Here is a 24,829-nt window from a genome sequence, read left to right on the forward strand (position 1 = left end):
ACATGTTATTTTCTAGGGCGTCTACCAGTTTAACAAGGTTGGTATTTTCCTTCAGAAGCTGCAGCATCGAATCCTCTAATTTTCTTCTGCCATCTAAAATCTAAGATGGCTAAACACACGTTCTAAAAAGCAACGTTTCCATGGAATACAAAGTCTTTTTGTATTCCTGTTGTTTTAATGTGGCAACAGGACATAAAGTTATTTAAACCAATTCTTACTAAAAATATCTCTTTAATGCTTTCAACAAAAATATTTATGTAATAAAACATTCTGCAGAATTTGATGAGTACTAAAATAAATCTATTCAGGTATATTTTATGGATCGGTGACTTTTTTTCCATCAGTTTACTTGGGGATGATACAATAATTCATTATCATTCATACCTATTACATAAATTACATTACAAAATGACAAATCCAAGTGATATTGTGAGAGAAAAAAATTGCATTTAAATGCCTGGTCTATCTTTTAATTGACTGCAAACCCTAACAGCAACCTTTCATTGAAAAGACATAAATGATTGTTAATGAAAAACATAAAAATTTTAAAAAGTGCACATGCTATGTTTACATAAAAATGGATTTCGATTTTAAATGTTAAAAAGTTTCTAAACATGATCAAAAGTGCAAAAAAATAATAAAAAAAAGCTTGACCTCAAAAATGCATGTTTTGAAGAAGTATCCATGGAATTACAAAAATGCTATTTTCTATGTTTTTTTTGTTTTTGGCTAAATAAGAATAAATTATTTGACTTTAAATATCAATTAAGAATATGTCTAAGGATATTTAGAGTTTGGAGGTAAATGTCTGTATAAACATACCATGCAAACATGACAGGAAATCCACATTGAAACAACTGCAAGTAAGATACTGCCTGCTAGCAGATCCAAAAGACCCCATTTCAGAACAGCGAGCGCTATCCTTTTATCACCTTTGCAGTTGTAGGAAAAGAAGAAAAAAATAAATCTGTGACTTACTAATGATTTCTGCAAGTTGATCATTCATCTCATGTTGTTTTGCTTGTCTGATCAGTATTTTTAAAAGTAGGCTAAACATGCAATTGCACCTAACAAACATCTTCAAAAATAAATAGAAAAAAATGAGAAAAAGCCAGATCATTTATTGCATTCTATTCTATGTGCCGTTGAACTCTTGGCTAGCTCAACATTAGCAGTTTATAGAAATAAGCTAAAAGTTATGACTTCTCTGACTTGTGAATAAGATGTAAGTACATCCATTTGTTTGTTTAAAGCTGCCCCCTTTGTTTGAATGTAACAGCAAGTACGCTTTTTTTGTGGTCACATTATTCACAAATGACTGGCAGATATTATACTTTCCTTTTCAAAAGTTTCTCTTTACCCCCAGCCTTCCACTCGTTCTCTGCTCCCTCTCATGGATGCCATAAATACAGACTCTCATTAGTCCTGCGTTACATTCTCCCACTCATCCCCCACCCTCCGCCATCTCAAACACTCCACACCACACAGCAAGAGAGCCGCAGTGACGTATTCCTGGCCATCTCATTATACCATATCATAAAAAGCTGGTCGCCAAGGCAACAGATCCCTGTGTTTCCCTGGCAACCGGCCGCCATGTCAAGGTGGCTCATTCTCTCCTGGTGAATGAGAGGGGAGGAGACAGTGGCAGCCAATGGAGAGCGGTGAAACGTGCAAAGGGGGAGGAGAGGTTGAAGATTGCGTGAATTGGAAAAAATGCGACCCCTCCTGGTCACATTTTGGTATCACAAAAAAGATCCTGAAAAAAGAAAAATAGAGTTGGGGGGAAAAAAAGAAAATTTATGTGCAGCAAAAAGTTATCATTTAATGCCTCTGCAGTGTGATTTACTCACAGTGCCGTTGTTCTCCTGTCCCAGTTTCTTGAAAATGTGAAGAACTGCATCATGAACCGACACAAACAAACAGCTCTTGGGGACGAACTCGGAGAAGAAGTTTGCCCTTTCCATCTGTTCCACCACACAGGCTGTGTTTACAGCACATAAAGACAGAGCAGTGTTGATGACTTTAAGAGACTGCTTGTATTTAGGTGTGTGTTATTTATTCATCTGTTTTTATGGGGGTTTTTTTGTTTTGTTTTTAATGCACTTTTTAGGTAAGAACTGAATTTTGTTGTACTTTTCTCAATAACAATTACAACAATTCAGCTGACCATCATAGGGAACACATATCAACCTGATATATTTCTGCCTGACTTTTATGCACCATCCGGAACAATGTCTCACAGCCTGAGACCTTGATGCATTCACTATCAAAACCCTAATGCCTTGATTTTGTATTCACCTCACTTCTGTTTCTGTTTTGTCTGTGGGTGGGTTTACCTTGACAGCCGGCTAGATAGATGGTCACACCAACGCCCCCAAAGTCCCTGAAAATCTGAAATAAGAACAAAACTTTATTCATCGTTTGCTGATCTTCACCTAACTAGGAAATCCAGATACAGACGTACATTTTTTAGGGTCTTCACAGCAACTGTGTCCAAAGAGCTGGTCACTGAGACATCCAGAATGATGCTGTGAGTCCCAGATCTATAGCTACTCTGCTTCCCATCTTCACCTTGTTTTGAATCCACAGTGAAGACCTCATATGAGTCTGAATCAGAGTCGGATGTGACTTTGTCGGAACAATAACCCCAGTTGATTTGACCTTTGCCAGAGATGTCTGAATCTGTGTCTGCCATGCTCAAAACCACACCTTTCTGGTTATCCTTATTCTTATTTAGCCTCTGTCAAAAAAGGAAAAGAGTAATGACTAAAAAATATCAGCTAGCGCCAGTATGCTTGCTGCATACATACATTTTTCTTTGCTTCATCCCTTTCTCTTTTTTTCTGTTTTTCTTGTTCTCGCCTCTGCTTGGCTTCTTGATTCTTCCTCTCAGTTTGCAGCTTTCCAATGTCGATTCCACTCTACAGAGGGTTTGTGTGTCGTAATTAAGACAAAGAAAAAGAAAGTGAGGCAAGAGAGAGAAATAACGAAGCCATAGAGGCTAATGTTACCAGCAGAAAGAGATCGTATTGCACTGTCATGGGCACACATGCACACACCTTCTCTTGCAGGGACTCCAAGTACATTTCAGCATTTGTGAAATTGATAGTTCCCGATGTGTGGAAGATTTTTATTCCTGGGATCTCTTTGGCCTACATGGATGGAATAATAGACAAAAACAACAACATAATTTTCTCTGAACCATAAATTGAAAGGTTCATGTTTTGTTTAGCTCCTTCTTTATCATGACACATCAAGGCAGAACCCTAATCTTTGCAGCTGAAGTTCCATCCTGCCATCAATTGTAAATAAAATGCCTGCTGAACTCTGAAGGTTTCAGACAAAGACTCTCTCTCCAGCCTGGAGAGAGCAGTCAAACTTTTTCCAGTTTTGAAGTGACATGTGCCACTGAGCTAACTTGTTGCAGAGCTGCTAATGTTTAGATTTGTACCACTATTGCCTTATCAGAGTCAAGTATAGTTTAGAAGTATGGTTTAATAAGAAAATACAAAAGCAATATAGAACTATTCACAGTAAAATAACTCAAGATCTCGTGGCCTGTGGACAAGGTTTCTCATTGTTTCTGAGAAAATGTTCAACCTTTGCAAAAACCAGCGATCAAATTAAATATTGCAACATCCAATGCTAAAATATTACAAGTAAAAAAAGAGAAACTGAGTAAAACTTGGATGATTTGTTTTGGAGCAATAATGTTACCTCTTTGTAGGCATCTATGTCCAGATACAGCTCTGTGCCTGGTACATTGCCCAAGATTGAGTACCTGGGTCTGAAACAAGTAGCAATTATATGATTAAGACAAGCATTGCCCTGCAGCCTTTCACTAATTAGATCACAGTCCAATCATTGTCAGTAAGTACGATCAAAAGTGTGTTTTTACAGTTGTGTTTTGAAGATGATTGTGAGCATGGAAAAGCCGATGGAGACAGCCAGACCCAAGTCCAGATTGAGGAGGATGGTGCTTATGAATGTGACCAGCCAAACGAGCTGCGTGGCAACGATACCAGCAGTTAGACGTGTCAGCATTTCCACAGACTGCATTTAAATTGAAATGGATGAAAAAGACTCACCAAGTCAACCTTGTTGGACTTCCACAGCATGGGCATGTCCGTAAACTGCTTGAACATTCCTCTCAAATTCACAATCACGATTGTGGATAAAACCGCCTGAGGAAACACAGACGAATTCAGACAAAATCCCCAGCTTTACTGGGTATGAACTCTGCTCATGTTGGCAGCATGTTAGAATATCTCTGTTATGTTTGTCTGATTTGTTCTTTTTGTAGACATTAGTTCAAAAGATGTTTGATTGAGGTATTTATTCCCTTTGGTTTTTGATGCTGTGCAGTTGGAAGGATTTTTTGCTCCTACTTTTTTTTTTTTTTTTTTTACTTTTGGGCACTCTTTATGATGTGTCGCCATGCCAACAAAGTATTGTTTTCACAGCTGGAGGCAACTGATCCGCATCTCAAAAACTCAAAATACCTGAACTACAACCATGAATACCAGAGGAGTTGAAAAGGAGGTTTCATCGATGCAGAGCAGAACCAAAGAGAAGGAAATGAAGTTGATTAGCAGAGTTTGCCTTCAACTGATGGTGTCATCCAGGACATATTACTGCAGAATAGCATCTTTGTTGTCTGAATACTGAACTTTTAGCAAATCATGAAAGTCATGAGGCTATGATAGCAGCAGCCTTTAGTCAAAGGCCTGTTAAGATTTGTTGCAAAACTGACTTCTACTGGAGATCCTGACTGCCCACAGCATCACCGGCCACGAGTCTTTGATGATGCTTGGATGATACGACTTGAAACAAAATTTAAAATGCTTTGAGCTGAATAAAGTATTTCTCAATTAAATTTGAATTCAGATGGATTGTAGTGATTATGGGTGAGCTTTAAAATCAAATTATGCCCATAGGTTTTCCAAACCAAAACAGTGTTGTAACGAGTAGTGGTGTTACTGATCAGTTCAGAATAATTCAGTCGTTGTTTGACCTGTTTTTAAATTTCTGTTTCAACGTTTATCTCATTCCCAGGATGTTGTGATGCCAATCAACAAGATTTTTGTTGTTGCTGTGCTCTGCACTGACGATTAGGTTCAGTTCGGAGTATTTAAAAACAGTGAAATGACCCTCCATCTTAGAGAAACATGCAAAAAGCCATTTTATCTATACTAGAAACCACTGTTAGTGAGAGAAGAAGGGAAATTGTGCTACCTTGGGGAGATCTTCAAACAAGGAGCCAATTTTCAAAACTGTAATGAGCACAATAACGGAGGAGACCATCCCAGCAATCTGACAAAAGACAAACATTAAGACAAAATGTAAATCTGCAAAATGTACAGAAGTTTCAACCAAACATCTGACTGGAGCTAAATTCTACAGCAGAGTTTCTATTTCATTTTTCTTTGCTTTTGCAATGTGATCACATTCAAATTTGTTTTACTTGAGTTTTGCAGCCGGTGCTCTCCTGTACAAGACTTCGAGACATTGAGGACGCCACAGCGTAACACCGGAAAAAACCACCGATGGTGTTACAGAGACCAAGAGAAACCAACTCCTTGAAAAAGAAAAGCAGCAAGACAGGAAAAAAACACATTAGTGAAATGTGAAAAGCAATGTCATGATTGTTAGAAGTAGAGCAGATAAGCATCTGATAACCCCTGACTTCTCTTTATCTGGCATTGTCCTCAATATATGCAATGAAATTAAATATCTGGGACATTACATAACTGATGACCTATCTGATGATCGTGACATTTGTAGGCAGTATTGCATGATGTATGCACAGGCTAATATTTTGATCAGAAAGTTTGGTATGTGTTCATCCTCTGTGAAGGTAGCTCTTTTTAAAGTTTTTTGTACTTCATTTTACACAGCCCATCTATAGATATAAAAAAAGTAGCCTGCACAAACTTTATGTGGCATACAATGATGGCCTGAGGCTCCTACTCAAAGTGCCTAGATGGAGCAGTGCTAGCCACATGTTTGCACATAACGCTGTTCCCACATGTGCAGCTGCGCTCAGGAATCTCATGTATAAATGTATGTGTAGATTACCCGTGTCATACAATAATATAATAGCAATTTTAGTAAACCCTGTTTTTAGTACAGCGAGATTTTTCTCAAGATTGTGGAAACATTGGCGTCATCATTTATTTGTGGCTCAGTGACTGTCATGTTTCTTTTTGTTTTTTTTCTTTTTGTTTTACTATGGACCTCTTTTGTGTCTGAAATAAAGATTGATTGATTGATTGATTGTTAATTACCTAAGCCTACTGGTTGAAATATAAATGATTTTCAAAGCTAATATGATTTCATCTTTCAGTGGTTTGCTGTGACACCTTTAATTTGTTTTCATCAGCTGCATGCCCATAGATTTTGTAACTTTTCTGGACAAAAGTGTTCTGTTTATTCAGATGTCTTGGTCTGGCTACTGCACTCTGAGATCAGCTGCCAGCAGCACGTTTAAGACATTTGATCACGTAAAGCTTGTTGAGCACGAAACATTTAGCAGGTCCATTTAGAGGTTCTGAGTGCTGCAAATCCATTTCTCTCCACAGCAGAAGATTCAGAGACCTAACATACATCAGAGTGCATGTTAAAAATATAATAATGACTAAATGATCTTGGAGACAACTTGCTTTGATGGAACAATGCAGATTTCTTCAGTAAATTGATGCAATATGGTAATTTTCTTTGTAACAAAAAACAACACTGTTTGAGCACTAATGATGGTTTGGAATTTGAATTGTGTTATTAGCAAACAGTAAAAAACCCCAAAAAACTCTTGTCTTTTTTCCACTTGTACTGACTTTATCTAATGCAACTTGTGTCTAACATTTTATCAGAGCTCATCTGTTCTGGTTCATTTAGACTACCGTAATTGAAACCATAACCTCAATTTCCTTGTAGATAATTTGAAACATTTATAATGTAATAGCTTTCTGAAATATGATTTATCATAAAGGTGAACCAGCCTTTATCCACTGTTGTGTTGACTGTATTCAACATGTAGATTCTTCATAATATAACTTCCACAGGCAAAAATGAAACAATGTAAATGTGAGTTGGTACAGATCAAAAGACACTTTTCAGATTTAAATATTCAATCTCAAAAAGTGTTACTGATAAGTGGAGCTAAACATACAGCATGGTCTGGGTTCTACAGATATTTTTGAATGTGCCTCAGCTAGTTTAATGAACTATTTTTTGTGCAGCAGAAATGAGGATTTAAAGCCGACTCCTGGTTAGGTTTTTCTGATTTTGCTCCTCTGTCAGCAGTATGGCTGCAACCCAGATTAATACCTTTAATGTTTTCTTTTTCTTATATAAATAAAACTAAAATTAAACACTACAATATGTTAAGCAATACAGTGATTCAAAACACATTTAAGAGTCACAACTGATACAGTGAAACCTGGTCCTACATTGTATTGAGTCAAGGTGCTGAATGCAAATTCATGTCACAGTTTCAGATTTTTATTTCTGACAGGATTTGAAAATCATTTATGATTGTCATTCTACAAACAGTTATGCTTTGTAAAATAAAGTTTTTAGTAACATGGCATGCATAGCAAGTTTTGCAAGAGACTGTACAGCAGCGGGGTTATTCCTGTCTTTGTGGTCAGGATGAGGCTTGATCAGTCACTTTTTCCACAAGTGTGACTGTCATGAACAACTGTGAGTGATCAGACAACAAACTCTAAATTCAGAGCAGTGATTCAGCCCCAGTTGAACTGTCAGCTGCTTGAGGGTGTGACCTCCTCACCTGATTGTTGTTCACCTTGTAGCCATGTTTGAGGGCGAACGTTTTGCCCAATGAAATGTTGATGGCGTAGCCAACGATGGCTATAGCGAAAGCATCGCCGATTATCTGTGAGAAGAGTGTGGTGTCAGGAGCACGAGGGGGCTTGAGCCTGAGGAAAGACAAATGTTTTTTTATATATAGCTACAATAAAAAGCAGATTCAGTAATTGACTGTTGATTTCTAAAAAAAAAACCCAAAAAACCCAACATATATTTGTTTTTCTTATTATTTGACTTTTTAGGGAAATGTTCAGGGTCTCTTCACCAGGTTTCACCAGAAAGTGCTAGTGTACTCCTGAAATTTGATACTATTCCCATTTCTGTGTGTCCACCTGCCCATCTACTTTCTTTTTCTTTCTGTTTTGCCAAAAAGTCCTCGACATTTTAAAGCCAGACGTGTGAACTCACCCGCTGGGAATCTCTCCAACCACATCAATTGAATATTCACTGTTGAGTCCACAAAAGTGGGTTATGATTGTTGCTGTGACGATCTGATGGAAAGTAATGGCAAACAGGATGCTAGTTTAAAATGAATACACTGAGTAAATCATTACTTTGCACACATATACAACACTTCTCTTAGGAAAGCTACAACCATTCGTCACTCAGCTCAAATGTAGGGTTATACTACCCCCTAGTGGAATCTGAAGAGAAACAGCAAGAGATTAAATGAAAATGAAAGAGAGAAAGCGAAGTACTCACAACTATAAGCTCTATAGGGATTGGTAATGGTAGCTTCTGTCTGTAGCGATCATTGATTTCTTTAACAACGATGAGAACGGAAAGAGCTACCACGCTGACCAACAGCTCCGGGACCTTCGTCTGAGGAAGAAGTCTGCAAATATCCACCACAGTCTGTATGGAAGGGAGCAGTAAAAGTAGGAAGTACTGTACATCCCTGCAGAAAATCTTAATGTGATGACTGTTGCCATGTTGAAATCCGTTCTGGGATTAATGGCTTAAAATTAATAGAAGCACCGACTGCAACTTTGACTTAAAAGAAATGGAAAAGAAAGAAAACTTGGAATTTCTTTATTTTTCTCACATACTCACATAAACAAGGTAGAATGGGCCAATGAAGCGAGCTGGTTTGACTCCAAACAGGCATTTGAGCTGAGAGACGCACACATGGCACGCCGATGCTGTGGTGTAGCCTCGAACTAGCGGCTCGGAGAGGTACATCACCATGAAACCAAACTTCACCAAGCCCAGCAGGATCTTCCAAAAGAAAAATAAGAGAAAAATTAATCTTCAGGCAATTCACCCACGGTGATGAGATCAGAGTGAAAGTAAACATAAAGACTCACCTGAAAGATTCCAGCCAAGACTGTGAGGGAACACGCTACCTGTACTCTATACAAGTCCCTTGCAGTCAAGTTCACAATCTCTGACCCATTTGTGCCGTTTACAATAAAGTTACTGTCAGGTGCAAGCCTCTCTGTCACACTGCCAACCATGATACTGACCACAGCAAATGTACCTGGACACACACACACAAAAAAAACTCCAGCATGTAGGAAATTTTTCCACTGTAGAAGACAAAGGAGGGCCAATAAGGACTCCTCAGTTAGATGTTTCCTCTCACCAACAGAGATGTGCCTGGAGGTGCCAAAGATACAGTAGACCAGCACCGGGAAGAGGGAGGAGTAAAGTCCCAACACGGGGCGCAAAGAGGCCAGGAGAGCATATGCCATACCTTATATAGCAAAAAAAGAAATGCAGTTAAAGACTGCAAATGCTTTTGTTACTTTTTTTGCTCCCATGTCTTCCCATTAAATGTGAAGCATCAGTGCTTAACCCCCCTAAATTTCACATAGTCAAAGTTTTTAACAAATAAACCAATAAATTTAGAACTCAGTTTGCATGAATACAAACCCTGTGGCAGATGCATGATTCCCACGCTGCAGCCAGACACCACATCACCTAAGATATTTTCTCGAAATGGGTATTTAGGCAGCCAGGAGAGAATGGGAATCCAGGTCAGCAGTACGTCCTTCACTCGAGACACGGAGCACCTGCAGAAAGCAAACAAACAACCAAACCAAAAAGCAGAAAGAAACAAAACTTTTCTCAGTGTTTTGTTAGCAGGTGATTGAAGACACCTATTTGTCTTTATTAAGCAACATGAACTTGTTCATGTTAATGTGTACAGTCAAATAAGACGCCTGCTGAGAGGTTTATCGGCCACTGCTGTTCTTATTACATTGCAAGAACATCTACAACCAAAGCATACACAAGCTTGACATATGTTGCTAAATATTTCACAATATTACAATTTTTTTTTGTCATTTTCTCAGAAAACTAACGCAATACCTTTTCTTCTGATCCTGTCTCTATTTATTAGTTGTTCTATATTAATGAATCACTTCAATGCAAATGAATGTACAGGCAAATAAAAGCACTTTTAAAGATCCAACACTCAGTTTGACTCTGTAAAAAACAATGCTTCTGTCCAGAACATATTTCTGTCTCTCTTTTTTTTTTACCATTTGTCAGCAGCGCCTCCACCCTCACATTTCTTCTCGTTTTTTGGTTTTACCTCAGCATGTCTTTCATCTGTTCACCAGCGGTTGGTTTGGTGGACCATGTCCCTTTTTGGGCCACCACATCCAGGCGGGACTCATCCAGGACTTCCCTATGGACGACGTACTCCCCAAAAGTTGCGTATCTATCCTCCATGTCTTCGTCTGGTCAAGTAAAATCTGCAAACAATCATAAAACCTCTATCTGCTTAAGGCTCCTGCTCTCTGCTCAAGGGTCTCTGTGAGTGAAAGAGATGTGTCAGGTGTCACCATACTTCAGTACTGAGTAACACCGCTTGTTTCCTTTTAAACTGAGGGAGTGACTGAGAGTGAGAATCTGCACCAGTGTGTGGGAGTGATCGTTTCTCTCCTGTCTTCAGAAGATACGCCATCCCTGATTCTCATGGGCAGTTCTGGACAGGAGTCAATACTCCTGATGCTGGCCCATCTACTGCAGAGATAATGCTAAATCAATTACATATGATGATATGCACTGGTACAGAAACCCTAACTAATTGATGTTTTGGACCTATTTCATCTTTAACTTTTACAGTTTTACTTTAACAATTAATAAAAAAATTAAGGTGTTGCATTTTTAGCTTCAGTCGTTTTCATGTACTAGCTTGAGGGTCTGAAACATTGCCACCCCGAAACCCCAAGAAGTTCTTTCAGTGTCAGTGGTTCGCAAAGTGTGGGGCGCGCCCCCTGGGTGGGGGCAGTATCATTGCAGGGGGTCGCAGGAAGCGGTATGGATGAATGACAACAAAAAAAACCAGTTACACAAAAGTGTTTCACTGTAAAGATGATTTGTAGTGTGTTTTGTTGCAACCTGAAGTGTGACATAAACTTCAGTGGAGTTTGAAAACTCGGGCATCTGGTCAGGATGCCTCCTGGACGCCTCCCTGGCGAGGTATTCCGGGCAAGTCCCACCGGGAGGAGGCCCCGGGGAAGACCCAGGACACGCTGAAGGGACTATGTCTGTCGGCTGGCCTGGGAACGCCTCGGGATTCCCCCGGAAGAGCTGGAAGAAGTGGCCGGGGGGAGGGAAGTCTGGGCCCCCCTTCTGAAGCTGCTACCCCTGCGACCCGACCCCAGATAAGCGGAAGAAGATGGATGGATGGATGGGTGGAGTTTGAAAACAAAATATGTATATAGGTTTATGTCTGGTTGAACAATGTGTGTGCCCAGTTGATTTTTTTTTCTTTTTTGGGGGAGATTTTATTGTAATCCATAGGGGGGGGGACAGAAGAAAATCTTTGGGAACCACTGGGCTTGCTTAATATAATAATCAGGTTTTTTTGTTTTGTTTGTTTCACAGTTTTGCTATGTGTCCACATGGAAAACACTGCCTGCACAGTGGCCTACCTCTTAAATTTGGTCTAGAGCCAGCACTGCTGATACTCACTTAAGCAAACAAACACACATATACAGTACATGTCTACTGTGTTCTGCAAGCATCCATCGGTGTTGTTTGAGTGTATGAATGAGTTTTACTGAAATCTTTATGACATCCTGAGTTTTATGAACAAAGAACATTCGCTCTGAAGGAAGATAACAGATGACCCACTAGATTACTGCTATGCTGTTGTTTTCCATATCGAGCAAAATGCAGCCAACATATCTTAAAATGTATGAGTGGATTCCTTGAACATTAAACACTTCTTTTCAAAGTTATTTTTTATATTTACCGGGAAAAGGGGGAAAACAAAATTAAAACAGCCATATAAAATACTTTTTTTTCAGAGTAGATTGGAAACTGAAACAGAGTCTTTGGAAAATTTCTCAGTTTGTGAACTTTTCTTGGGTTCCTTGAATTTAACAGATTCTTTACTCTCCTTGCCAAAACCTTTTAGTTGCCTTGGACTATCTTTGCACAGATATTTTGTGATGTTAAGATAAAATCACAATTAAAGTTGCAAATCAACGTACCCAATCTTTAGCATAAAACTTTTAAAATAAGTGTCAACTCTCTATCTTTAGCCTTAAAATTCAGAAAAAAAATATATTTTTTGGACATATTGTTAGATGGACAGTATGAAGATGGACATATTGTTAAATTTTAGGATAAAAATTATTGAATTTTTTTGGCAGATTTTTACACTTAGCTTATGTAAATTTATTTTAATTTGAGGGTCAGATTATAATAGTGATAACTGATAGCACTAATTTTAATGCACACTGCTAAAGAAAACCAATTTAAAAGTATGTAAGTTTAACTCAGCTGAGATGCATATCCACATTACTTTTTTTATTGAGATTAATTTTGTTTGTTCGATTGATGTTCAATGTTGAGAACTACTATGCTTGTCTGAATAAAATGTCTTGTGAGAAAAAAACAAGGAGACATTTTGTTTAAATCTAAGTGAAAATCTAGTGCTTTATTTTTTTGCAAGCAGAATCAGAAAAAAAGGGTTCTATTATTGATATAATTTAATGATCTTATTTATCTTAGACACCACGCAGCATTTACATTTATACATTTTGAGTCATTTTTTTGCTGTCTTTTCCTCAGAGACTACTACTAAAACCAAAGGTTTACTGAAGTGAAGGGCAAAAAACTCAAGTGAAGGAACAGTTGACCCACATAAGGAAATTTCACTTAAGAAAAAAGAGGAACTTCCAATGGAGCAGTGCTAAATGCAACATTCCTCCACATATTAACCATGGCCCTGCCACACACACACACACATGTAAATGTGTGATTTTAAAACCCAATAACATTTTGATGACCAAGCACAGCTGACAGAACAGCTTGTTTTGAAAGAGAGAACCATGAATCAAGGGCCAGTTATGCAAAGACAAAGTCAGACATCTGAAAATGTCGTGAGTAGTTAATCCAGATCTCAGCATGTTTGATGTTAACGTTTGACCTCATTTTAAGGAGATTATAATAGAAAAATGCTAAAAATAATTTAATTGCATCAAAAAGTTGCATTTCAAATCATTTTATTTAAAATTTATGTTATTTACTTTTACGTTGCTAATTTGCAAATTCCTCTAAAACCTTTTTTTCTGAACCAATTAGCATCGGCTAAGTCACATTGATGTTTCTGTTTGCTCAATCTTCACCTAAGTCAAGGCCGATCAAACACAAACATTCTTCAAAAATCTCTGTTATCTTGAGTTTGAAGTGTCTGTCTGCACCATTACGGGAGTTTCCACTCACCTTAGGCTGCTACCAGGTCTTATGTAGAACTAAAAAGCAGGTTAAATCAGTTGTTTCCTTTAACAAGTTAAATAATAACATTTTAAAAGGCAGTCTGTTTTTCTCCTAACTTGAAAAATCTCATATGAATGTCGTCTCTGAGCTGGACTTGCAGCCAGCTGAACTACCGCTGTGGGTGGTGGGATTTCCCCTCTGGAGAGACCCTCGTTCACAGCTTTAACGACTTCTGATCGGTTCAGTTGGAGAAATGTTATTTACATTTACCATTAAAATCTTTGGCTAGGGCGTGTGGTGGCATAGGCGATAGCTCGACCCACGTTTGGAGGCCTTGAACGTGGCCGCCGCGGGTTCGATTCCCGGACCCAGCGATATTTGCCGCATGTCCTCCGCCCTCTCCTTTCCCCTTTCCTGTCAGCCTACTTTCATATAAGGGACACTAGAGCCCACAAAAGACCCCATGGAGGGGAGAGAAAAAATAAAATAAATCTTTGGCTGAAGAGGCGATTGTAATCCCAGTGTAGGGTAAGAATAGATTATGACGAGAATTTATTAAATTACTGAAAAACGAGCATTTTGAAATGACAGCCATAGAGAAAGTCTAGTGTTCCTCTGATCCGGAGATCTGATCTTTGTCCCGCCCCCGCAGCCAACGAACCAATCAACAGCTAACTCCAAACTGGCCCGGTCTGGCTGGCCCGATTGGAACCACAGCTCTCGTGGTTCCAGGGAGCCGGGTGGTACTGGGTCTGACTGTGCAGTGCAAAACGGGCTATAGACACATTCACTCCGTTCAGATGCATGAAGTGGCCTGAAACACGCCATACAGTGTCATTGTGTTGTAAATGTTGCAAGTTCTAAGTCAATGTTTCATTTTTATTGTACTCTTTTATTTTTTAAAAAAAGCTTAAAAACAAACAACAACAACAGAAAAGGAAAGGACAGTTGTTGTTTTTTTTTTTATTTGGGATTCAGCCTCTTAACTGTAATATAAAAAGTTCCTTGTTGTGTTTGTTTCTGTTTTAAATGTTGAACGGTTTACATCATAATTGTATTCAAACTCGTAATGTCATGTAAATAGCTGTTGATTGTGTTTGTCTTTCTTTTAAATGTTGCAGGTTCTGTGTCAGTGTTGCTAAATAAATGCTAAGAAACATACAAACAACAGGAAAACAACTAAACAAAAATGGAAAAGTTGGATCTATTCAACCTCTTTACAGTAATGTAAATAGCTTCTTGTATTTGTTTCTGTCTTAAGTTGAAAGTCTTACATCATCATTCTATGTATTCAAACTTTAATGTAATGTAAACAGCTGTTGACGTGTTTGTCTTTGTTTTAAGTGTTTTAAGTTGCATTTTTGTATGTCTTTTTATTATTTAAAAAATTGCTTTAAAAAAAGGCAAAATAAAGGAGGAATGTGTTTTATTTGATTTGAATGTAAAGTAAATTTCTGTTGATGTGTTTCCCTTTCTCTTAAGTATTGTAGGTTCTAAATTTTTATTATGTCTTTATTTAAAAAAAAAAATGCTGTTTACACTACGATAAGAAACGAACAAAACAAAACAAAACAACTAAACAAAAATACAGAGGTTGGATCTATTCCACGTCTTTACAGTAATGTAAATAGCTTCTTCTTGTGTTTGTATCTGTTTAAATGATGAAAGTCTTACATCATCATTCTTTGTATTCAAACTTTAATGTAATGTAAACAGCTGCTGATGTGTTTGTCTTTGTTTGAAATGTTGCAAGTTCTATGTCAATGTTGGATTTTGATTATGTCTTTTTATTTAAAAAATGCTGGGGAAAAAAACAAGCAAAATAAGGGAGGAAAACTTTGTATTTGATTTTGGATCTATTCCACCTCTATGCAGTAATGTAAATAGCTTCTTATGTGTGTTTCTGTTTAAATGATGAAAGTCTTACATCATCTGGGGTCAGCCCTCCCCTTTTTTTTCCTTCAGAGGTATCTGTCCACTCTTGCGCCTGGACGCACACACACACACACACACACACACACACACACACACACACACACACCCACACACACACACACACACATACGCAGGTACACTGAGCACTACTGCCATTGACCCTTCCCCAGAGGTCATGAGAATCATCCTGTGTTGGCATTTGAATTGTAGCTTCCAGACCTTCTTAGAGGTCAGAAGGAGTTCACCAAAACAATGTGTCGCAATGATGGGATTGGCAGATGTCAAAATAATGTTTATTTTGGGGGATGGAATGTTTATTTAAGGGGGGGCACATCTGGTCACCGGAAATTAAAAGAAATTAATGATTAGGGTTATAAATTACTCCACCGATTAAATTTTGTCATAAGGGTGGCTATATATCTCTCTTCCATGGTCTGGATAGAAACCAGGTGGGATGAGTGAAACATCTCTGCAGAGATATGAAAAGTTTTAATGCTTCCTATCAATCAAATCTTGCCCTGTCATTGCTGACAGGAAAAGATCTTCAGACCAAAGTTCGTGTACTCACATCAAGTGTAAACTGAGGCCTACGTGAGTGAAACCTGCGTTCAAAGGTCCGAATGCTCACAGGTCGGAAGAAGTTTGACCAAAGGAGCCGATGTCTATGCATGCATGCCACTTACTAATTCATGGTACAAACTTTGCTCCTGTGGTTGTGGAACATAGCATGTTCAACTGTGCATGAAAACACTGTTAGGAAATAGTCAGCCTGTAATGAGACTGTGTGGAAATTCATGTCACCTCCATTGACCTGTCGAGAAGACAGACACACCTCCAGCCACATGAAGTCACATGACAGAAACTGCAAACTGCACTTCATCCATGAATGACATGAAAAGGAAAGACCTATAGTACGTGATAAATAAATCTGCTTTGACCCATAGCATCAGTTGTTTACACAGATATAACAATAAACCCAATTCGGTTAAGTAAACTATGACTTTGACTGTTCTACATTGTAACAGCTACGTGATGTCTGACAGGATGTCTGCTGCACTATGACACCCTGTAAATGTCTAAATGAAAATCTTTATGTGAAAATCCTCCACGGCTTTATTCAACAGTCTGAGGACTTTATGCATATGCATATTCTGTTTTTCTTTTTCCATTCTCCTTTAGTGGATTCACTCACTCCAAATCTCCAGGTTTCTGGCTTCGGTCAGCTGATTCCAGAGGCTTGGTCATATAATCAGTCACTACTCTCTTTTTTGGACAAAAACTCTTCACTGAGCCTTAACAATTACCTTTCACAATTTAGACTTTGATAAACATGAGAACCTGCATGGCCCAGAGTTAAAACAGTCTAAACTCATCTGCAAGTTTCTTTCGATCCTGCTCTTTAAATAGGGTGACTTAGCTGTCTGATCCAGACTGAAACGTTTGCGATTTCTTTCTACTCTTGAAAAACAAGTGACTTGTCTTGTTGTAGACATTCAATTTGAAATGGAGCATTGATGTTAGAATGAGAGGTAGCGTAGCTGTAAACATAAACTCGGCTGCAGCTCTTCTAGCAGTGGCTGATCTATTTTAAACTCACTTCATCTATGAGCTTGATGTTGTCTGCTATGCCTTTCCTAGCTGTAAATAGCACAGAACACAAGTGCAGCACACCTTCACAAACAAGCCTTACATGTACAGTAGCTTGTAATGTGACAATTTATGAGATCTACGTTGAGAAACCTCTTGGTTTTAGGAAACAGGTAAGACTATTTTTGTTATTGTGCTTCTTAAGTTTGTTAAAAGGATTCGTCAGTGTGCTTTTATTCCCCTGGAAGTGACTTGTGAATGTTTAACCTACTCATTGACTGTCTATTGTATATTTAGGAGGAAAAGTCTTGAAAGGATTTATCAGGCTCTCATATTATTTTCTGTCACAGCTGCACTTTGTACATATTTGAGAAATAAATCTCAACGCATTTGTTTCAACTGTTTTAAAATTGACAAAAGAATAAAGTGAAATTTGGAATAGGTTTCGGTCTCTTTCCCCTTTTGTCTTTGACAAACTTGGCATAAAATCACAAGTTTTTTATCCCGGAACTGACAGAAGTGGTGCAGACATTTACATCCAGCCTCTATGGAGACCGAGGTGCAGCCATCTGCTCAGGAACAGCATGGATCATTTATGCTCTCAGTGTTGTGGAACCTTCTGTTAAGTACATGATGAGAATTGAACTCTTTGTCTTTGAGACTTTCATTGAACTTGTTAGAATGAAGAGAGCTGCACTACCAGCAGTCTTCCCAAGAGCTCTGGCTGCTTGCAGGCAGCCCACACACAATTACATCGCTGCGTCAAAAACACACATCCTCCTCCCATTTTTTCAAGATGACCTTCACATTCCAACAGTTGGAGCAAGGCTCCGAGCTACACCACTCCGTTGACATCCAGCAGACACTCGGCTCTGTTTCACTTAGTGATCAACTGTTAAGTTTAAATGAGAAAATACTGAATTTAAAGGTAACATTTCCCATTACATTTTCACCCTCTTCAATACAAATTAAACATATTATTCATGCAGGCTATAATAAGTAAATTTTATTTAAGACCTTTGATGATTCTTAAACCACTTTTCTTCAAAATTAAAGACTTAAAACTCAGTGCCAGGACCCAAACCCCTACTACATCACATATTAAACATTGCAATCAGAAAACTTAATTATTCCTAGCAGGGGAAGGAAAAATATTTCTGCAGAAGACAGAAATTCTTCTTACAGTCCATCACTGCCAAACTAATTATTATTCCTCTGTAAGAACAGTGTAACCCGTGCACTGATCTTGCAAAGATGGGGGAAAGAAATGTTTTTGCAAACGGTGCTTATCATTCTTCATGTTGAATTGTCTGTGCATGCCGCTGGAAGTGATGGACGGTCTTTATCTTTTAGCTGCTTTTGAATTAACAGAGGAATAAAGTAAGATTTGGGAATAAGCTTGAATCTTTATCCCCTTTTTACTTCGACACGTTTTGCATAAAATGTGACGTTTTTATCCCCAAACTGACGGCAATGGTGCAGTCATCTACAACAAGCCTCCATGGAGAGCGAGGTGCAGCCGTCTGCTCAGGAACAGCATGGGTCATTTCTGCTCAGGCAGCTCGCCAGAATGAGAGCAGCTGAGGAGCTGACTGACGTGGTCCTGCTTGCAGAGGGTATTTCCTTCCCATGCCACAAGGTGGTGCTGTCTGCATTCAGCCCTTACTTCCAGGTAAGAAAAGAAAATGCCACTATGCAGAGAGTAGATTTTAAAGATTTGAAAGGACAACACAAGACGTCTCAGCCTGCGTTTGGCAAAACAGTTTGAAGCTAATATAAAGTCTATTGAAACTGAGTGATTGTTTGGTTGCAGGCTATGTTTACATGTGGTCTGAAGGAAACCCGAGGAGGAGAGGTGCCCCTCAGAGACACAGCTGCACAGAGCCTTGAACTGCTGCTGAAGTACATGTATTCTGCTGAACTCCCTCTTTGTAATGACAACATCCAGGGAGTGGCGGCTGCTGCCTTCCTGCTCCATGTGGATGGAGCTTTTAGGTGAGATAATAATCTCAGTTTGGGTGAATTTCGAACAACCAGCGACCATTATACAGGAGCTAAAAGGCTTTTACTTCCCACAATGCCTTTTTTTTAGGCTGTGTCAGAGCCACATGGAGGCCCACATGGACGCCTCAAACTGTGTTGGGCTGTACTATTGGGCCAGAGATCTCGGTGCTACTGATCTGGCTGACTGTGCTTTGAAATACATCTGTCAACACTTTACCCAGGTAGAGCAATTGCTGTCAAATGTTCTTTCAACTAGAACCTTATATTATATATATATATATATATATATATATATATATATATATATATATATATACTGCTCAAAAAAATAAAGGGAACACTTTAAGTGTTAAACACCTGTTTAAGTGTTCCCTTTATTTTTTTGAGCAGTGTATATATATATATATATCAGCTTATTTTCTACATCTTTCAAGGTTTGTGAGGAAGAAGAAGTGCTGGACCTTGATTCCCAGCGTCTTGGGACTCTCCTGGGATCGGATGACCTCAACATATCACAGGAGGAACTTGTGCTTGAGTTGGTGCTGCGGTGGGTTGAGAGGCACAGGAACAACTCTCCGAGCGAAACCCAGGCTGTGGAGTTGCTCCGGCGAGTGCGACTAGAGCTGGTGGATCCTGGATTTCTCCGGAAAGCGAGGAGGAGGAACCCGGTGAGATGGGATTGGGGAAAATGACCAAATAATGAGGTCACTAGTCATAGCCCAAAGATATCAAAACATTATTAGATACAATGTGTAGATATTTTTTTAACGTAGAAATAAACGTCCTAGGTACTGCTACGGGATGCAGAGTGCTTTGGGATGATCGATGCTGCCCTGCAGACCTCAGGTCTTTGTGAGACGTCCGCTCCACCTCGTCCACCTCTTCGATATGGCATGGAGACAACAGATTTGCTGCTCTGTTTGGGTGGAGTGAACACCGAGGGTGTGCCAGCGAGACGTGGAGGACTTGCTGACCAAAGTTTTTGTTTTGCCCCCCATGGTAGAAAGACCTACTACATCCCGTCTCCGCTGAGGGACTGTGGCGGTCAGGGCCAGGTCACAGCAGGAGCAGTGACCCGGGACAGCAGCATATTGGTGGCTGTAGAAGCCGAGGATCAACACAGGAGGAAGAGGCTGGATATCTACAAGTTAGGACTATTCCTTGAAAAAGCATATATATTTCTTGGACTTGTTACAACTGCAAACTTTTCCAAGTCGCCACTTTCCTAAAATAATGACCTATGTGATTTTTTTTTCGCCAAAAGTGACTTATTTTGCAAGAGGTGGTGATTTTTATCCCCAAAATACAATCTTTTGGCAAAAAATAATTTAGGCCATTATTTTGTGAAGGTGATGAAACAATACTAAAAAATGGCGGCATGCATGTGTTCAGCTCTCTTTTTAGCTATTATAGATGCTTAGTGAACAAATACCCCAATGAATACTAAGGAACACACACACAGGGTAGAGAAAATCTTGTGGACGGGTTTTCAGCAGGGTTTGGCTTCTAGATCCCTCTGAAAATGGAAAGAATATGAAATACCTGCCCAAACTGACAGATTCACAAGGTCAGTATTATTCTGAGAAACAGCCAGGAAGTCAATGACAACTCTGGAGGAACTGAACAGCCGCTAAGACAATGTTCCCAACCCTGGTCGTCTGGGCCCAGTGGACTGCATGTTTTAGACGTATCCCCACTCCACCACAACTGATTCAAATAATTGCATTAACTCCTTAGCATGCCTCCAACATCTGCAGAAGCCTGTTAATCACCCACTCATTTAAGACAGGTGTGTAGCAGCAGAAAATTGGAAATACTTAGAAACTGATGTCTGGTAGACACCTGGATCAAAGAATTTGATGGAGTTCAGGAAAGCTGAATAGAAATGCACTCCACACCTTCCAAGTTTTTATTAGAATGTAAATTTGGAAACCATGTATCATCTCTTTCCTCCTTAAAATTGTGTGCTTTGTGTTGGCCAGTCATAAAATCCCAATAAAATATATTGAATTATGTCGATGTAAAGAAACTTAATGGGGAAAAGGAGTATGAATACTTCTTAAGTTACCATATGTGGAAAATGAGACATTTCAAAAATGTTGCTGCTTTAAATTTCTGCATTGCCTGTTTATGTTTCAGATACAGTACTTCTGAAGAGAAAATCTGGGTGAAGCTCTGCTCTGCACCCTATAGAGACATGTATGCTTTGGGGTTGGTCGGAGATGCTCTGTACCTCATTGGCGGTCAGATGAAAGTGCGTAATCACTACATCATAACGGACAGTGTGAACAGATGGTCACTGAAGAGAGGAGGCAGCTGGCTCAGTTTCGCTCCTTTACCACTTGCTTTGGCCTGCCACTACACTGTGAGCCTGAAGGAGCGACTCTACGTGCTGGGGGGCTGGACCCCACAGGTACAGGAGGAAGTACAATGTGCTGGAGGTGTATGTAATCATGTGTCTGAAGCAAAAGCGGTGCTTCGTGTAGGCTTGGGCCAACTAAAAGAAAAATCCTAAACAATATGGAGAACCATTTAGGCCAAAATTAATTAAATAAGTAAATAATTGGATTATGTTTTCCTATTTATATTTGCTTGTTTATACATTTATTTATTACTTTATTTGTTTATTATTTTATTTATTTACTTACTCCCACATTTATTTCTGCCTATCATTTTTTAATTTTCCATATTCATTTGTCCCATGAATCAGGAACAAATAAGTACGAATGAATAAGAAAAATGGAATAAGGATAGGCAGAAATAAATGCGGGAATAAATAAATAAATAAATAAATAAATAGATATAAATAGGAATAAAGAAACCAATTACTTATCTATTTATTTAATTATTCACCTGTTTACTTATTTATTTAATTTTGGCTGAAATGGCTCTCCATACGCACTGTCATCAGAACATTTGATCTTATTCTTTTCATTAATCTTTGGCTCCCCCTACTGGTAGAAACAACGAAAGATTTTTTTAAAAAGCTCTGTCCATTTCTTAGCTGGTTAAATTCAAGCATAGATGAAACTCTTCTCTATAATTTAACTAAAGTTCCTTTGATTTCTAAGTGAGTTCCCTGTTTTCCTGTCTTTGAACTACCCATCTTCTCTCTCATTCCTCAGGACCAGCCAGATGATGAGCCTGACAAGCTGAGTAACAGAGTGTTTCGATTTGACCCGGGCAAAGACAGGTGGACAGAGTGTGCCAGGATGAAATACTCCAGGTACCGCTGCGGTACAGCTGTACTCAACGGAGAAATCTACATATTAGGTCAGACTCTAGGACTATACACATATTTATCTTAGTTCAGTTTAGTGTATTTATATAGCAACAATTCACACAAAAATTTCTTTTAAGGCACTTTTTGTGACAAACGAGTCCAAAGTTTGCATGTCAATGGCCCAGTCCTGAATGAGACATGGCAAAACACAAAACCTAGCCTGGAGAACTTTCTATCAAATAAGAAATAAAGAGAGAATACAAACATAACTGAAGAAATAGCTCAGTTAGAAGCTCATTTCAGGAAAGGCACAACTTAACTCAGGCACACCAGGCCAGGAATACTGTTTGGAAGAAACAAACAATAAAAAGAAAAGCTTTTGATAGCAATCATCTCTATTACTCCATCCTCACTGTAACTTTATTTCTATGGAGAAGAAAAACAAACAGAGCACACATTTTTATTTGTTGCAATAGCTCACTGGCTCTGCTGAAGAAAATAGACACAACTAACCCAAAGTCACTGAACTAGCCGTCTTTAAAGGAAAAAGTAAAAATGCAGCTGGGGAAAGGCATATGAAGTTTATTATAGGTTTTCTGAACGGAAACGTTTTTGTCTGTGTGTTTACAGGCGGTATAGGATGTGATGGTGAGGATTGTGGACAATCTCGGCGCTGTCTGAGCTCTGTAGAAATTTACAACCCAGATGCAGACAGCTGGAGGCCCGGTCCAACACTCCCCACAACCCTGCTTTCTCTTCGTACCAACGCCTCCAACATAGGAACGGTAGAAGGAAAGCTCTACCTCTGTGGATACTACAAAGGGGTTGGTGAGTGACACTTCCTGTTCCTATATATGGTTTTCAAGCTGCATTCTGGATACATCAGAATAAAGGAATGTAAGATGACAAATGAAACATTGTTTCTGCAAATCAGATTTTGGGTCAAGCATCATCGTCCTACGTTTACTGCAGGTCGTCATGAGATCATCACCAAGGAGATTTTGGAGTTAGACCCTGCAGACTATGTATGGACGGTTGTGGAGAGACGAGCAGCGATGCACGACAGCTATGATGTTTGTCTGGTGGCTAACCTCAATCCTCGGGACCTCCTGACACCCTGACGCAAGCACCTCCTCATGACTCTCTGAGCAACAATGCAGGGGCCTGATACGTGTGTGGGGAGTGGGTGTGACTGCATGAGCGGCCATTCTTACAAAGCTACATTCTAACATAAATACTTCACTCCCACATGTCATACATCTCAAAACAAGACTAAATGAAATAGGCCTGTGTGCATTTAGTTCATGTGAATCAGTTCGCTGCTTTACAGACAAAATGGATAACTTTCATTAAATAGCTTTTAATTAAGACACTTTCTCGGAGGCTTACAGAATTGGTTTTTTGTTGTTCTTTTTTTTTTTTTTTTTTTTTAAAAAGCTGTCTGTAAAAATTATTAGCACAAAAACAGATCATAGGAGCTTTTTTACAACTTATATGACATGAACATACAATAATTTCAGGATAAACTTTCTGACATTGTTATATAAAGTGCACACCAAGCTTAATAGCTACCCTGGAAAAGATGTGTAAAAATCTTTTTATGTAGTAACAGGCTTTTATAGAAAGCTCTTCTTGAAATTTAGATCACATATTCAGTGAAATTAACTTAACTTAGTATTAGCGCTGTACTATTAAAACTTTGCACTACCACTTTTGACAAATAGACAGCACTTTTTATTTTTCCATACAATTTCACAGAGACAGGTATTTTTGACCATTTCTTTTTGCACAGTTTTTCCAGAAACTTGGGTCCTTTCTTTTTGGGATGTACAGTAGGTCTTTGAACTGTGATGTTCAGTGAATGAATGAAGTTTTGTTGACAGAATGATCATTGTGGTGTTGATTTGATCATGTTTTATGGGTTGTTCTCCTGCTGATAGACCAGTGATAAAGAGTCCTTGTTGATGTGAACTTTAGTAAGATTCCTAGAGTTTCTGAAGGCGAAATACCTTTAACTGTATAAAATATTTTCACCCAAAGTACTAGTACGTTTGGGGGCTATTGTAGATAATAATAAAGAAATGCATCTAATCTATAGTTTTTATTGATATGGAAGGAAAACTGTTCATTTAAAGATAAACTGTGCTGTTAACTGTGGCAGATGCAAATACTCTTGGGGTTTTTATGCTCAAAACCTTTTCCCTTTCCCCTCCAGCTAATACATATAAAAAAAATTTAATACTGTTTTTTATGTTGGAATTATTTTTATGTATACATATATATTTTGTCATTTTGAATTATAAATTAAACTTTCATATGCAAGTTTAAGTCTGCATACATTACTTTTATAGAGAAATCGCTCAGTCTGGCACAAGATGGCTTGTTTCAGCTGTCTGGCTTGAAGTTGTAACCACTACAAGCCATTCACAAAATAAAAACCTAATTCAAGCAAATTCAGTTAACTTTTATCCAGCTGCCTGCTTTGAACATCAGTATTCCTGCTTCTTTTACGTTTTAAAAAAAGCCCAACAAATTTGGAAGAATTAGACCTGCAGCAGAAATCATCTTCAG

General features: G+C 38.7%; 2 protein-coding genes across 2 annotated transcripts; one reads left to right on the forward strand and one right to left on the reverse strand.

Annotated features, from left to right (window-relative positions):
- Nucleotides 1–658: 658 nt before the first annotated feature.
- LOC114143310 (solute carrier family 26 member 6-like) lies at nucleotides 659–10,666 on the reverse strand. The gene is made up of 19 exons (XM_028015203.1): nucleotides 10,367–10,666; nucleotides 9,703–9,842; nucleotides 9,413–9,523; nucleotides 9,135–9,307; nucleotides 8,881–9,045; nucleotides 8,530–8,682; nucleotides 8,236–8,318; nucleotides 7,790–7,937; nucleotides 5,465–5,578; nucleotides 5,236–5,313; nucleotides 4,089–4,184; nucleotides 3,899–4,005; nucleotides 3,718–3,787; nucleotides 3,060–3,152; nucleotides 2,811–2,921; nucleotides 2,465–2,740; nucleotides 2,337–2,391; nucleotides 1,851–1,981; nucleotides 659–1,756 (listed from the first exon to the last, which is right to left on the reverse strand). Exons 1-19 carry the CDS (start codon nucleotides 10,504–10,506, stop codon nucleotides 1,730–1,732), a joined length of 2,271 nt encoding a protein of 756 aa, XP_027871004.1. The 5' UTR covers nucleotides 10,507–10,666; the 3' UTR covers nucleotides 659–1,729.
- A 6,349-nt stretch (nucleotides 10,667–17,015) lies between these two features.
- Nucleotides 17,016–23,723, forward strand: LOC114143098 (kelch repeat and BTB domain-containing protein 12-like). Its single transcript, XM_028014893.1, has 10 exons — nucleotides 17,016–17,204; nucleotides 18,514–18,703; nucleotides 18,845–19,026; nucleotides 19,124–19,256; nucleotides 19,470–19,703; nucleotides 19,824–20,182; nucleotides 21,175–21,448; nucleotides 22,161–22,308; nucleotides 22,889–23,086; nucleotides 23,231–23,723. The coding sequence occupies exons 1-10, from the start codon at nucleotides 17,164–17,166 to the stop codon at nucleotides 23,377–23,379; spliced, it is 1,908 nt and encodes a 635-aa protein (XP_027870694.1). The 5' UTR covers nucleotides 17,016–17,163; the 3' UTR covers nucleotides 23,380–23,723.
- Nucleotides 23,724–24,829: the final 1,106 nt, after the last annotated feature.

Source organism: Xiphophorus couchianus, chromosome 1 (genome assembly GCF_001444195.1).
Source record: "Xiphophorus couchianus chromosome 1, X_couchianus-1.0, whole genome shotgun sequence".
NCBI lineage: Eukaryota > Metazoa > Chordata > Actinopteri > Cyprinodontiformes > Poeciliidae > Xiphophorus > Xiphophorus couchianus.